The sequence below is a fragment of the Humulus lupulus genome, chromosome 5 (assembly GCF_963169125.1).
Source record: "Humulus lupulus chromosome 5, drHumLupu1.1, whole genome shotgun sequence".
Lineage (NCBI taxonomy): Eukaryota > Viridiplantae > Streptophyta > Magnoliopsida > Rosales > Cannabaceae > Humulus > Humulus lupulus.
The window spans coordinates 227929843-227943401 of NC_084797.1; the positions used below are offsets into that span (position 1 = coordinate 227929843).

The window sequence follows — 13559 nt, forward strand, 5'->3', positions numbered from 1 at the left end:
ACAGAGATAGTCAAAAATCGACTTCTGGATCAGTGTTTACTCTTGGAGGAGGAGCAGCAGTCTGGTGAAGTATTAAACAAACCATCATTGCAGACTCCACCATGGAAGCCGAGTATATAGTAGCTTGTGAAGCATCTAAAGAGACTGTGTGGCTCAAGAAGTTCTATTCCGATTTGGAAGTAGTGCCAGATGTGGATAAGCCACTAGTCTTGTACTATGACAACAGTGGGGCAGTAGCTAACTCAAAGGAACCACGGAGTCACAAGAGGGGAAAACACATTGAGAGGAAGTATCACTTGATCAAAGAGAAAGTTCACCGATGAGATGTTGCAGTTATGAAGATAGCTTCAAAGCATAATCTTGCAGATCTTTTCACAAAGACTCTATCTATGAAATCTTTTAAGGAGCATGTAAGAAACATGGGAATGAGAGAGATGCCTCATTTTGTTTAGGGAAAGTGGGAGATTGTTGGGAATTGTGGCCTGAAAGCATATGTAGTAGATGCTGTTTTAAAGAAATAAATAAATAAATTGAATTTGGTATGCATATATTTTATGGACTATATTATCACAGAATAATATTAAGTAAATATTAGAAAAATTCCTAAGTTCATATATGTGATCTCAACCACGTATTGGTACGGGAGGATTGTGATTGAGATAAATAAACTTGAATAGTTCACAGTAAAATAAAGTTATGGAATCTTTAGATTAATTACTGCAAGTACAGTCCACTAGTATTATGAATACATATGATCTAGATCCGGATTACTAATGTAGTAGGACACTTTAGTGGAGGTGTTTTATATATTAGAAAATATATAGAGCTAGACCAGATATGTTTATTAATTCTTAGTTAAATACCGTTTCAAAGTATTAATTAAATATATCAACTGATGATCATATACAAATAGATCTTAATCCTGAAGTTACTATGAACTCCTGTTTATGTTATATGAGTTCTTTGATTCACTTGTTAAGGTTTGTCGGAATGATCAGGCTAGAAACTTTTGTTTTGGGAACTCATTAATGTAAATGACTGGGAACATAGTATACAGATAATGAATCTATACATTCTCGTAAGAGATTGAATAATAGTTATATTAAGGGTTGACTTTTGGTACTGAAAGGTTATTGAGCTAAAATTCATAATTTGATGATATATTAACCTTCACTAGTAAAGTCGATGGTACTTAAGGAAACAAGATATAATTAAATGGGTAAAACGGTAATTTTATTCCTGGTTAATTATGAACCATTATTAGAGGGTTAATTTGTATGTAATGATTATATCAATGGGTGCTTTATTGTTATAAAGTACTCAGTAAATGAAATGTCTATAATTACAATAGTGGAGTCTCATATTTATAGTGGAACAATCATGAGGTTAATAAATTAAGATTATTTAATTAAAAAGTTTAATTAATAATCACAAATTTATTGGAGTTTGGAATTATAGATCCATAGGTCCCCACAACGGCTCTATCAACACTATTCAAGACAATAGTTGATTTAAATGGTAAAAATACATTTAAGAAATTTTTTATCATCGGGCCAAATATGCAATTATGTGATAATAGTGATTAATTAATTAATTACAAATTATTTGTAATTATCAAAATTAATTAATAATTAATTATTGTATAATTTTTGAAATTATATAAATAATTAATTTATTATAATTTTTGAAATTATAATAAAATGATTATTAAATTTTCAAAATTAATATTTAATTAAAATTAGTTTTAATTAGTTAGTAGAATTAATTAACTATCTTTATTTGAGTGTGAGATAATAATCTGATAAGTTCAAATTGGATTTGAATTTAAAAAGAGTAATATTTATTCAAATAATTAATTATATGTGATAATTAGTTAAAAAAAATAATCGATTTAAATTTGAATTAATTATCAAGTTGTTGGATTTTATCTGATAAGGTAGTTTGAATAAGTAATTAAATAATTGTGGAAAAATCACATTCCCCTATTTTATAGGGTACTGCACGACACACATAGTCCTTGGACTATGTGTGGCGTGTAGCTATAGAAATCAGGTAATGAATTTTTCACTTTTATTTATTTAATTAATTAATTAATGAAAAATTCAAAAAAATAGTTTTGATATTTTCATTAATAAGATAATTAATTAATTAAAAGATAAATTGTAATTGGTTATACATTTATTTTTTAAATTTAAATATTTTCTATATAAGTTAAACTTATGAGAAAATAACAAATATACTCAATACTCAATTATTCACTCTAAGAAAAGAACGATACTTTCCATCTCTCCCTAAAAAGATACATAACCAATCTCAAGCCTATTCTATTGATCTCATGTGCTGAGTACATCAAGTTGAATCAGAAATATACCATCATTTATTCTCTAAGTGCCCACACACTTCTTGAGGTGTAGATAACGATGTGGAAGATCTTGGTGTGAGTACTTGGAAGCAGCTTGGATAGGAAGATTGTTTATTTTACGAAAAGATAGCAATGACACTTGATACGCATCAAGAAGTATGTTCTTTATTATTTTCTTGTGTTATGATTAATGTATGTATATTAATGGATCCACATATTTAAAAGTAGTTTAAATATGTTACAAAAATTTTGTTGTACACTGGGCCAACCCATCACACAATTCCGTTGCGTATTAGGAAACTTGTTCCTATCAAAACTACCCGTAAAACTCCTTGATAAACATCTCCTATGAAGTAATTGTAGCAGGTTGGAACTTAAAGTGCCACTCCTGAGCGAAATCAGACAAGGTAGCAGGGAATATCCTACATTGAGCATTTTCAGATACCTTTTGAATATCCATTTGTGTCTCAAACTTTTTAACGTGAGATACAAGGTTTTCTTTTCCAATATAGTTGGGCAGGATGGGCATCTTAAACTTGCTCAAAACTTCTGCAAGAGCAATCCTGCTGATAAACGAAGTATCTTTCCTTCTATCATACTCGATATCCGAAGTCTTATTCCCGACCAATTGCTGCACGACTTGATTTAGTGCAACAATTTATGCTTGAACAACCGTTGGAATTGTGGGAGCAGGGCCAGCTGCTGGAATGTGCTCATCATATATTTCTCTTCGATCATTCAACATGTTCCGCAAATCTTCTTCTCTGTGAATTTGTTCTAATCCTCCTAAGCGGTCAAACATGTTCACATTTCTTGGTCGCTCTCCTGCATTTTGACTCTCTGGTCACTTGTTCATAGGTGGGGCCACCTGCTGTTCTCTTCTTTGGGCATCCTGTCGACATGCATCTCTCCTTTGATTCCGATAATATTCAAAATCTCCTTCATTATAGTCATTTTCGTCCTTGTACTGAGAATGATTTTTTCTTGATCGACAATATATGTTTTCTCCCTCTCTACGACCAAAGCCATCACGATGAATAGGTGGTGGCCTTTGTGGCTTGTGTCGGTCGCTAGGTCCATGGGAATTATTATGTCGTGGGGGACCTCCGACCACACAACCTATGTCGGGTTGCTGCCTGTTTCTTGGAGGGATATTTCTTGGATCCCTTCCAAGAAGAACATGTTCATCAGTAACCAAGCGTCTTGGTCTTCGGGTATGCTACTCATCCTTGTTTTGCCTCAGAAGCTGCTCGCTTTGTCGAGTAGGACGTTGAGGTGGACGTTGCTCATTCTATGTGCTAGATTTTTGTGGCTAATTTTCCTATTTATCATCTTTAGGTTGTTCTGGGCGTTGTAGATCCTGAGGTGGTGGAGGATTTTGAGGATGCTTAGGTTTTTGGGGATTTTGTGCAAGTTGACATCCCTGAACCAGCTAGATAGCAGCTTCCAGAGTAGCGGTGGCATCCCTATGTCTGCGGTCCATGTCCACTTGTTTGACATTTACTTCTCGTTGTTGCCTGTCGATCTCCATCTGCTGCATGATCATTGTCTCAGCTACATTCTTCTGGTTAGCCTTTAGAGTGGCTAACTCATCCTGCAACATTCCCAACGTTGCTCGCATGGTTTCAGCATCCATCTCCTTGCTTTCATCTTCTAGATCCACTTATGGTTCTTCTTCAGCAACTCCTGGGGGAGGAGGTAGAGGTGGATCCTACGGGCCCTTAGACGTCTGACCTGCCTGTTGGCTTTGAGTCTTCTTAGGAGGCATGTTTGCTTAGTAAAATCTTGACAGTAGGTGTCCTTGAGTTCAACTCTCAATGAAAGCACCAAAATGTTGACCAATGATTTGGCCAACGACACTGAATCAACTAAACGATATAAAATGAAAGCTGAACTAAGAAATATAAAACAACACAGAGTTTTTATAGTGGTTCGACCCCATAATTGTAACGACTCGAATTTGCTAATCGGGCTTAGGGCCTTGATTAGTGTGCCTAGAGGGCAATAAATGGATTAATATGCTAATATGTGGATTTATGTGTATATATGACAATGATGCATGTTTAGTTGAGTTAAATGTGCATGTGGGTCCCGTCTGGATATTAGGGGCATAAATGTGATAAATGTTATATATATATATGTGATATGTCTGTGCAGCACGATCCGAGACAGTCCTGGGGAGCGGTTAGCCAGAGAGTCACAACGGGGTTGAGATTCCGACTCGGGGCGAGTCGAGGGGTAATTTGGGTACTAGGTGTGTTATGGGATTATCGGGACATGAAAATAAATATTTGGAGATATATTTGAGGATAGAATGTCTAGGCGGGAATATTGGGGAAATTTACCATTTTGCCCTTGGGGATGTTTTGGTACCCCGAGCCTTGAGGTAACCACATAGACTTAAGCTGAATAAAACAAAAAGGAAGAATTAATTAGAAGCTTTGGGAACTGACTTACACCTTTCTTCTGAACTAAGGATAGCTTCTCACCATTCCTATCTCTCTCTCCTTCATTCTCTAAGAAACAACTCAAGGAAATTTTGGTGTAAGCTAGCTTAAGCAAGGAATTGGGCTGAGGAAACTTAGGAGCTTGGAGCTTGGGGATTGAGGATCAACTTCAGGGATTGAATTCAGCAAGGGGTAAGCTTTAATTATAAGATTATGCTTAGATTTGCTGCTGGTTTGTAAGAGTTGCATGTTGGTTGAGTTTGATCTGTCTTAAGTGTTTTAGTTGAGCTTTGGAGTAGGATTCAATGGGGTTTTGATGTGGATATTGAGCAGGAATGTGTGTGGTAATTATCTGGGTTTGTTAGATAAGTTTTGAGTGAGTTAGCTTGAGGAAAATGCAGGGAAGGTGATGGAAAATTCTGGGTTCAGAGGTGAGGGCCGCGGCCCGTGTGCGCGTGCGGCCGTGTGTGGGTGAGGAGTTCATGCGCGCCGCGACGCTTGGTGTGCGCGCCGCGGCCCGTGTGTGTTGCAGGGGTGTGCTAGCCTCTGTTTTGAGGCTAGCCGCGACTCTTGTGCGTGGGGTCGTGGCTCTTAGTGCTAGTCTGCATTTTTAAGGGTGTTTAGGCTTGGGAATTCAACGGGTAAGGCTCGGGATGGATTTTATCACCCGGGTTGATAGAATTCAAGGTCCCGGAGGTAAGGGTTATGGCTCAAAGTTATTTATTGGATTAGAACTTAATGGATGGATATTGTTAATGTGTTGTGACTAGGGTTTCGGTGAGGCTCAAGCTAGAGGACTGTGCTCGGGACATCGGTGCTCGGAGAGCTCGAGATTCAGGTAAGAAAACCTCTGTTCCCATAGAGCTTGTATGCAGGGCTAAGCCCAATGTGTTTGAATAGAACTGGTATGCAGGGCTGAGCTCAATAGGTTTGAACTACGGGGCGTAGCCCTTTAACTGAATAAGCTAGAATTCTATAATTTCTTGTTATGCTATGTATGCTATTATGTGAATGATCGGCAGGAGCCGAGAACGGTATAGGCCGAGAACAGCTGGGGCCGGGAACGACGAAGGGCCGGGAACAACATTAGGCACGTAGAGTGCAAGGCCGAGTACGGCAAGGGGCCGAGAGCAGCGTTGAGCACGTGGAGTGCGAGTTGCTAGGGCGAGTCCCTAGAAGGATACCTGGGATATCCTCACGGCGTGGTCCGCAAACCCAGGGCTTGGTAAACGCCTGGGACGGCTAGGCCGTATGTGTTTAGCCCATTGGTGGCCTGTGTATATGCTTGATATATGTGTTGCATATGCTATTTGTTTGTGGGTTTTCTTGCTGGGCTTCGGCTCACAGATGCTCTGTGGTGCAAGTAAGGGTAAAGAGAAGGTCAGCCAACCATGAGTGTAGCAAGCGTGAGGCGGCGTGTACATGTTGGGCCAGCCTGGCTGCCACAGCCAGTGGATTTTGGGAGATGTTTGTAAATAAACCTAGATTTTGTCGTTTAGTCGACTTTGTTCAATTTATATGTTGTAAATGATTCTAAACTGTATTCTGGGATCCCAGAAGTCAAACTTTTATGATTTTCAATGAAATAAAGTTATTTCTAAAGTTTTTCCTCTGTTTATAGCTTAATTACACTGTTTGATCTAAAACCTCGATTAGCGAGTTGAAAGCACGTTTTTAAACTCATTTAGTAACGGCTCTAAGGAAGTAGGGCGTTACAATAATGGTAATGACCTGCATCCACTTTAGTATTTATATTTGTGTAGAAGTCTCAAACCCCTGATCAGATGAACAAGATCAATGACTTTCGTGAGTTTGAGAGGATACAAAGTTCGCGTATAAAAGCACCTAAAATTGTAAATTCTCTTGAGATCAAAGAATTACGGCCTAAGAAATAATGATTCACTAAGACCTCTATTTATAGGCTTATGAATGTACATAAATGGATGGTGGGCCTTACACAATTTACGTATTAAATATTGATAAAATAATACAAGATAATTAAATATCTAACAAATATCTAATTTTAACTAACTCTAAACGTTCTGTGTATTATCCAGCCAACTTTGGTCGAGTAGGCATCGACCAACCTGGTGAGCAATTCCTCGAAGAGCATTTGAGTGAGTCTGAATTAGTGACGAAATGACTACTTGAATCTTTTCTTGTTTCCTGGTTAAGAGTCGACGAGACTCTTGCTAACTAGGTTGTCGTTTGAACTGCCACATGTCCGGATTCCTTGCCACGTCATCAATTAAATTTTTAGGTGAAACATAATATATAAAGAAAAAAGATTTGATTGAGACATCTTAATTACTATTTCGGTGATACTACAATTAATTCTACCCACTAAAATTTAAGAAAAAAATATGAATATATATATATATATCATATTAAATGTGTAGGTAAGAAAATTGGCATCTGGCTTTAATTGTGTTTTTTAGTCCTTTGTCATGATCAAGGAGTGTTTGGTAATAAAATAAAGCATATGCCAGAGAGGTTTTACAGTAAACTGATATTTGTTTTTTCAACAATATTTTTAAATTATGCATTCTTCAACAATATTTTATAGCAACCAAACCCAACATTAGGACTCCTTCTCCATCTCTTGTTGTTTTTTGTTTTACCGGCCACTTTGATTAAATTACAAAATTGTCTTCTTCTTTTTTTGTCACATATTTTTTTTAGTAATTAGATATGTGACATTTTTGTTTGAGCATTGTTAGAAATACATATGGTGAGAACTTTGGGGACAAACAAAAACCACCAAAGTGATAAAGATTCTTCATCAGCAGTATTTTTTTTTTTTTATGTGAATACATCACTTCTAAGATTGTTAATGACTAAAAGGGAAAAATGAAAATTAATGGGGTTACCCAAAATAGGTAAGAGTCTTTTCTAATTCTAATGATGATAATCAAGATTACTAATACTTATTTCCCTTTATCATACACAAGTTCTATTTAATGTAAATTGTGATTTTATATTTTCAATTCACCAATAATTTGTAAATTGTGTAGAGGGTAATCAAATTTGAAGGGGAACCAGAAAACACTCACAACAACTTCCCCTATTTCATTTATTTTTAAAATATATTGTTTTAAAATAATGGGTAGTTGAATTACTATTATTATTATTATTTTTGAAGAAAGGGTAGTTGAATTATTACTTATTAGTTTGTGAACTATATTATTTATTATAATTTGGTTTTTAAAATTTTAATTTTATCACTTATTCCCTATTTTCTTAACTTATTAGCGATTATTTTTTACTAATGAGTATGTAATTGTTTTTCTTATAAAATTTAATTTTAAAGCATTTATTTGCTAAAAAAATATTTTTTTAATTTTTTTAAATCAGGAAAAGTAGTGTAAAAATTTAGATCCAACAGTGTCAACTATCTAAAAATATATATATAGGTCCCATAAAAGGGTATGTAACTATTCTGGGAAACATCCCTTAAAAAAATGAGAAAACATTACATGATGAAATAATTTTTTTTTTTTTTTTTTTAAACAGAGAAGTAATTATAGCCTGGACTTACATATAAATTCATATATATATATATATATATAAATAAAATATATAATTTCTACTCACCCCACTACCTTACACGATCTATAGGTTAAGAACTCAAATCAATATTGCATGTGAAATTACTATATAAAATATTAAAAGAATAGATCAGAAGAACATCCCTTACATTTGAAGGTAGTTTAGAATTAATAATTTATTTTCTTATTTAAAAAGAATAATAATAATTGATGTTAGATTAAGTAATCAAGATGGAGACAAATTTAAAAATTATAATAATAATAATAATGTGTTTTATTTTGTTTTTAAATTAGAATTTACCAAGTAAGCCAAAGAAATATATTAAAAAAGAGAGAGAGACAACTGTGTTTGTTCTCTTGCTAAGTCTCATGACTCATTCATTCATTAGGGCACACTACAAAGTCAGGTAATTTTCCCGGGAAAATTAACTGTAGCCCCTTTACTAGATTTCCCGGGAAAAATTGACAGCATCTGGCTCCTCTTCTATTCTCTTCTATTTTCATCTCATCTGGATATTCTTCATCACAATCTCACATCTCTCTCGTTTTCTCTCTCGATCTCTCTCGATCTATTTTGCTGGGTCCTCTATGGAGGAACCTTCTACTGTAACACCGCTTAGCAACCAATCGTCTCTTAGAAGCCTTAATTCGTCCTCTTCGCAGCTTAATCTTCCTTCCACCATGACTCGGACCTCTCTTACTCTCGAAACCCTAACCCCATCTCGCCAAATCGACCGTATGATTAACTCGAACCATTCCCAATCACCGTCTCGAACTATATATTCTGATAGGTTCATCCCCAGTAGATCTGGTTCGAACTTTGCTCTATTTGACATCTCACCGTCGGCTAATTCTCCGTCCGAGGGTCGGGAGGACCAGTCTAGCGCCTATGCTACTCTTTTGCGGACAGCGCTTTTTGGGACAGATTCAGGAGGAGTCGTGACTCCTGCCACACCGGAGAAGCGGAGCTTGCTGATGAGCCCGCCTAGCCGGAATATATTTCGATACAAGACCGAGACTCGGCAGTCAATGCATTCGCTCTCACCGTTTGGGTTCGATGATGCGGTTCCTGGAGTTAATCATAGCCCTGTCAAGACTCCTAGGAAGGTTCCGAGGTCACCTTATAAGGTGAATATTTGGGGTTTTGCTTTCTGATTTGATTCAAAATTTTGTGCTTTTTTGGTATATTTAGGGGTTTATGGAATGTTTTGTGGTGTGGATAGGTACTGGATGCGCCTGCATTGCAAGACGACTTTTATTTGAATCTTGTGGATTGGTCTTCGAACAATGTGTTGGCTGTTGGATTGGGCAATTGTGTTTACTTATGGAATGCCTGTAGTAGCAAGGTGAACTCTGTTGTTAGAATGCTCATCTTCTTATTTGAGTACAAAAAAATGTTACAATATTTGAAATTTGGTATGGGAATCTTGGTTTGGTCTATTTTGGAGTATTGGTTCTGCTTTATTCATTATGGCATTTGTTTTACAGGTAACTAAGTTATGTGATTTGGGGATGGATGACAGTGTCTGTTCGGTGGGCTGGGCTCAGCGTGGAACACATCTTGCTGTCGGAACTAGCAAGGGAAAAGTCCAGGTTTGGGATTATTTATTCAACATAGTATATGAATGTTGGAAATTATCGATTTGGTTTCATATTTGGGAGTTGCAGCCTATCAATAGACAAGAATTTGTGAATCCAAGTAGGCATAATCTGCAACAAGATTATAGAACTAGTATGGTTAGAATGATTATCCAGTTAGAACAATGAGAGGAAACCATGACAAACTTGAATGTTATGCAAGCTAGATGTATTTGTGGATATTTTGATAGGTTTAGGTTTGAACAGCTGATAATGAGAACTACGTGAAGAGTTGCATTAGATTTTCCGAGAGGATGAAACAGTCAATCTTACTAAAGATGATTCAGGTCTTATCACTGTGTTCACCATTAGAACAAGTAGAAATTCTAAAAATTTCAGAATCAGTACTTTAATTCTAAATTAGGCTTGGTTCAGTCATGTGTTAATCTTGATATGTTTATAAGCTTATGCTTCTAGTAGTTTTTTTTCTTTCAATATTTGTATAATTAGATTGTATTTGATGCCATCTAAACATTCCTTGATGCATTTGTCATCTTCTGTGTAGATATGGGATGCATCTCGCTGTAGGAAGGTAAGAAGTATGGAGGGCCATAGATTGCGGGTTGGGGCCTTGGCCTGGAGTTCAACTATGTTGTCTTCTGGTAGCCGAGACAAGAGTATTCTTCTCCGAGATATACGTGCACAGGAAGACTTTGTTAGTAAACTTTCTGGACACAAATCAGAGGTCAGACTCCTGTCTTTCAGCTTGATAAACTTACATGTCAACCTAAATCTTTATTTTTGCCTTTTACTTTTCCAGTTGTCGTGTTATATCATAATTTGTATGCTATTATTTATACTATTAAAAACCCAGCTTGATGGTGAATTATTTGTCTTTCAGGTTTGTGGATTAAAGTGGTCCTATGATAACCGTGAGTTAGCATCAGGCGGTAATGATAATCGGGTATGTGATTCTAATTGTGTCAAAAAATTGTGCTTTCTTTCTCTGTGGATACAGTAACTTTGTTAAATATCTTGAATATATGACACACAATTCATCTAATTGAATCATTGGTGTACAGCTATTTGTTTGGAATCAACATTCAACTCAACCAGTGTTAAAGTACTGTGAGCATACAGCTGCCGTGAAAGCTATTGCATGGTCTCCCCATCTTCATGGACTTCTGGCATCCGGTGGAGGAACTGCAGACAGATGTATTCGTTTCTGGAACACAACCACTAACTCACACTTGAGTTGCATGGACACCGGAAGTCAGGTTACTTGTTGACTTTGGCTATACTCGAGTCTTTTTTTATTTATTTTGAAACCTGTATGGATTTTTAAAGCAAGTTTTTAAAGATTGTTTATAGTAAATATTAGAAATATAATATTACTTGATACGAACTTTGGTGTCTTTGTGAATACCATGGATTTTGTGTTAAGTAGGCAATGGTGATCTAGTATCTGACATCTGGCACTTTTTTTTCCCCTTAGATATTTATTCATGTGTGAAAACTTGTGCGATTCATGATCATATATTTGATACTGTTAGATCAAGTGTTAAAATGGCCTTAAAATATCCTTGAACTTAACATTTGCAGGTGTGCAATCTCGTATGGTCTAAAAATGTGAATGAGCTTGTCAGTACTCATGGATACTCTCAAAACCAAATTATAGTTTGGAGATATCCAACCATGTCGAAGGTATGAAAGTCTAAGTCTATAACTACATTTTCATATGACAAACCTCATCTGCTGCTTCTAGTTTCTAATGTTCTAGTCTGTTCTGGATATGCAGCTGGCAACTCTAACTGGCCATTCATACAGAGTTTTGTATCTTGCCATTTCACCAGATGGACAGGTTCGCGCTCTTAGTTGTTTCAACTCTCAAAATTTCTTTGGTTTTTCATGCTCAAGTAGCCAGGCATGCATCTTTATCTCTTAACTATTTCCACGTGTACTTCTTCAGACGATTGTTACAGGAGCAGGAGATGAAACACTTAGATTTTGGAACGTATTCCCTTCTCCTAAATCCCAGGTAAATAATGCCCGAGAATATGAAGAAAACTGAGATAAATTCTAATCTTGATTGCTTCTATATCGTCATATTTCTCAAGTACATTTTCTTTTAGAACTGTTTCTCCTTTCTTGACTTCCTTGTCTAACATTCAAAGAAAGAGTAGTCTCTGTCATATCCTTAGTATTGTGCTAAAAATTTGAATTGCATACTGCTTGTGGCTCTCTACCATTTGACTCTACCTTGGAGTGGAAATATTAACTTGCGAACAATTGTTTTGCTGCAGAACACAGAAAGCGAAATCGGAGCATCTTCTCTTGGGAGAACTGTGATTCGGTAACTGCCGGAATTTGGCTTTCTGGCTTGGCAACCTTATAAAGTTTTTTGAGCCTTCACGGGATGGCAAATAGACTCCTTCACGCACCTAAAATTTATCAAGGGCGTGAAGCTCCATCAAATTGTTTTGTGCTTAAACAAAATTATGCTTTGACCATAGATTCTGCTGGGACCTGATAGGCCATAGAAGAGTTAAAGTGAAACTTGCTTTGTTCCACTCGAAATAGATTATTCTTACTAAGTTTTCTTAATAGAGTTATGTATAGAGGGAGGTGGTTAATAATTACTTATACCTTCTCCATTCCCTTGTATATTTCAAAGAGAGAATACTGCAATTTTTTTGGTTATATATATAAATAAATATATTTTTTAGTACCTTTTCACCACCGTCATTGTATATAAACTTTGTCATTCTTCTATACAAGGTTTCAATTTACCTTTCTTCTCACCAGAGGTATTACTCTCAGCTTTTAAGCAAGTTAAGCTACAGTTTAATTAATATAGATTTATTCATTAGATTAGTGAAGTTAAACATGAACTTCTACAACCCTTTTGAATATTGTAAAATTATGTTCAAGTTTTGTATGAGATTATGCAACCCAATTTGAACTTACAGGGTTTGTGTTTCTTCTTATTATTTATTGAATATATATTTATATATATAAAAGGAGTTTGTAAGTGTGGATGTTTTTTTCTATGCATATAAATTGAACATTATTTTTTATATTATAATTATTTTGAATTTTCTAAATCTAGTGGATGTTTTTTCTATAATTATAATATACATTGTGGTGTCAGAAACATCCCAACCAATAGAAGCAAAAGTGATATCTTCCCTGAGAAAATTTCTATTTCTTTATTATATATATAGAGTTAGACTTCGGTGCATCCAACTTTTTGGCTGCACTGGTGCAGCCAGGGCACACTTCGAGCACTTAAATAATTTTTTTTTCTAATTTTTTTTTATGAAAGTATAAATTGTTGTCATTTAAGGCATCCTGCAAATTTTCAAAAAATTCTGAATAGTTTATAGTGCCGAAAACAATGTTCAAATAGTTGAATTTTATACTCGCATACAAAAAACAGACAGGAGTGCAACAACCTTGTTTTCGGCACTATAAACTATTCAGAATTTTTTGAAATTTTACAGGATGTCTTGAATGACAACAATGTACACAGTCATATAAAAATTGAAAAAAAAAATATTTAAGTGTCCGAACTGTGTCCTGGCTGCACCGAAGTGTTGCCCTATATATATGTATATATATAGT

The 13559-nt window shown here is 35.6% G+C and overlaps 1 protein-coding gene across 1 annotated transcript; it reads left to right on the forward strand.

Moving 5' to 3' along the window:
- Positions 1–8728: 8728 nt before the first annotated feature.
- Positions 8729–12736, forward strand: LOC133778303 (B-type cell cycle switch protein ccs52A-like). The gene is made up of 10 exons (XM_062218187.1): positions 8729–9485; positions 9581–9703; positions 9846–9950; positions 10501–10680; positions 10837–10899; positions 11018–11212; positions 11538–11639; positions 11734–11796; positions 11905–11973; positions 12239–12736. The coding sequence occupies exons 1-10, from the start codon at positions 8946–8948 to the stop codon at positions 12290–12292; spliced, it is 1494 nt and encodes a 497-aa protein (XP_062074171.1). The 5' UTR covers positions 8729–8945; the 3' UTR covers positions 12293–12736.
- Positions 12737–13559: the final 823 nt, after the last annotated feature.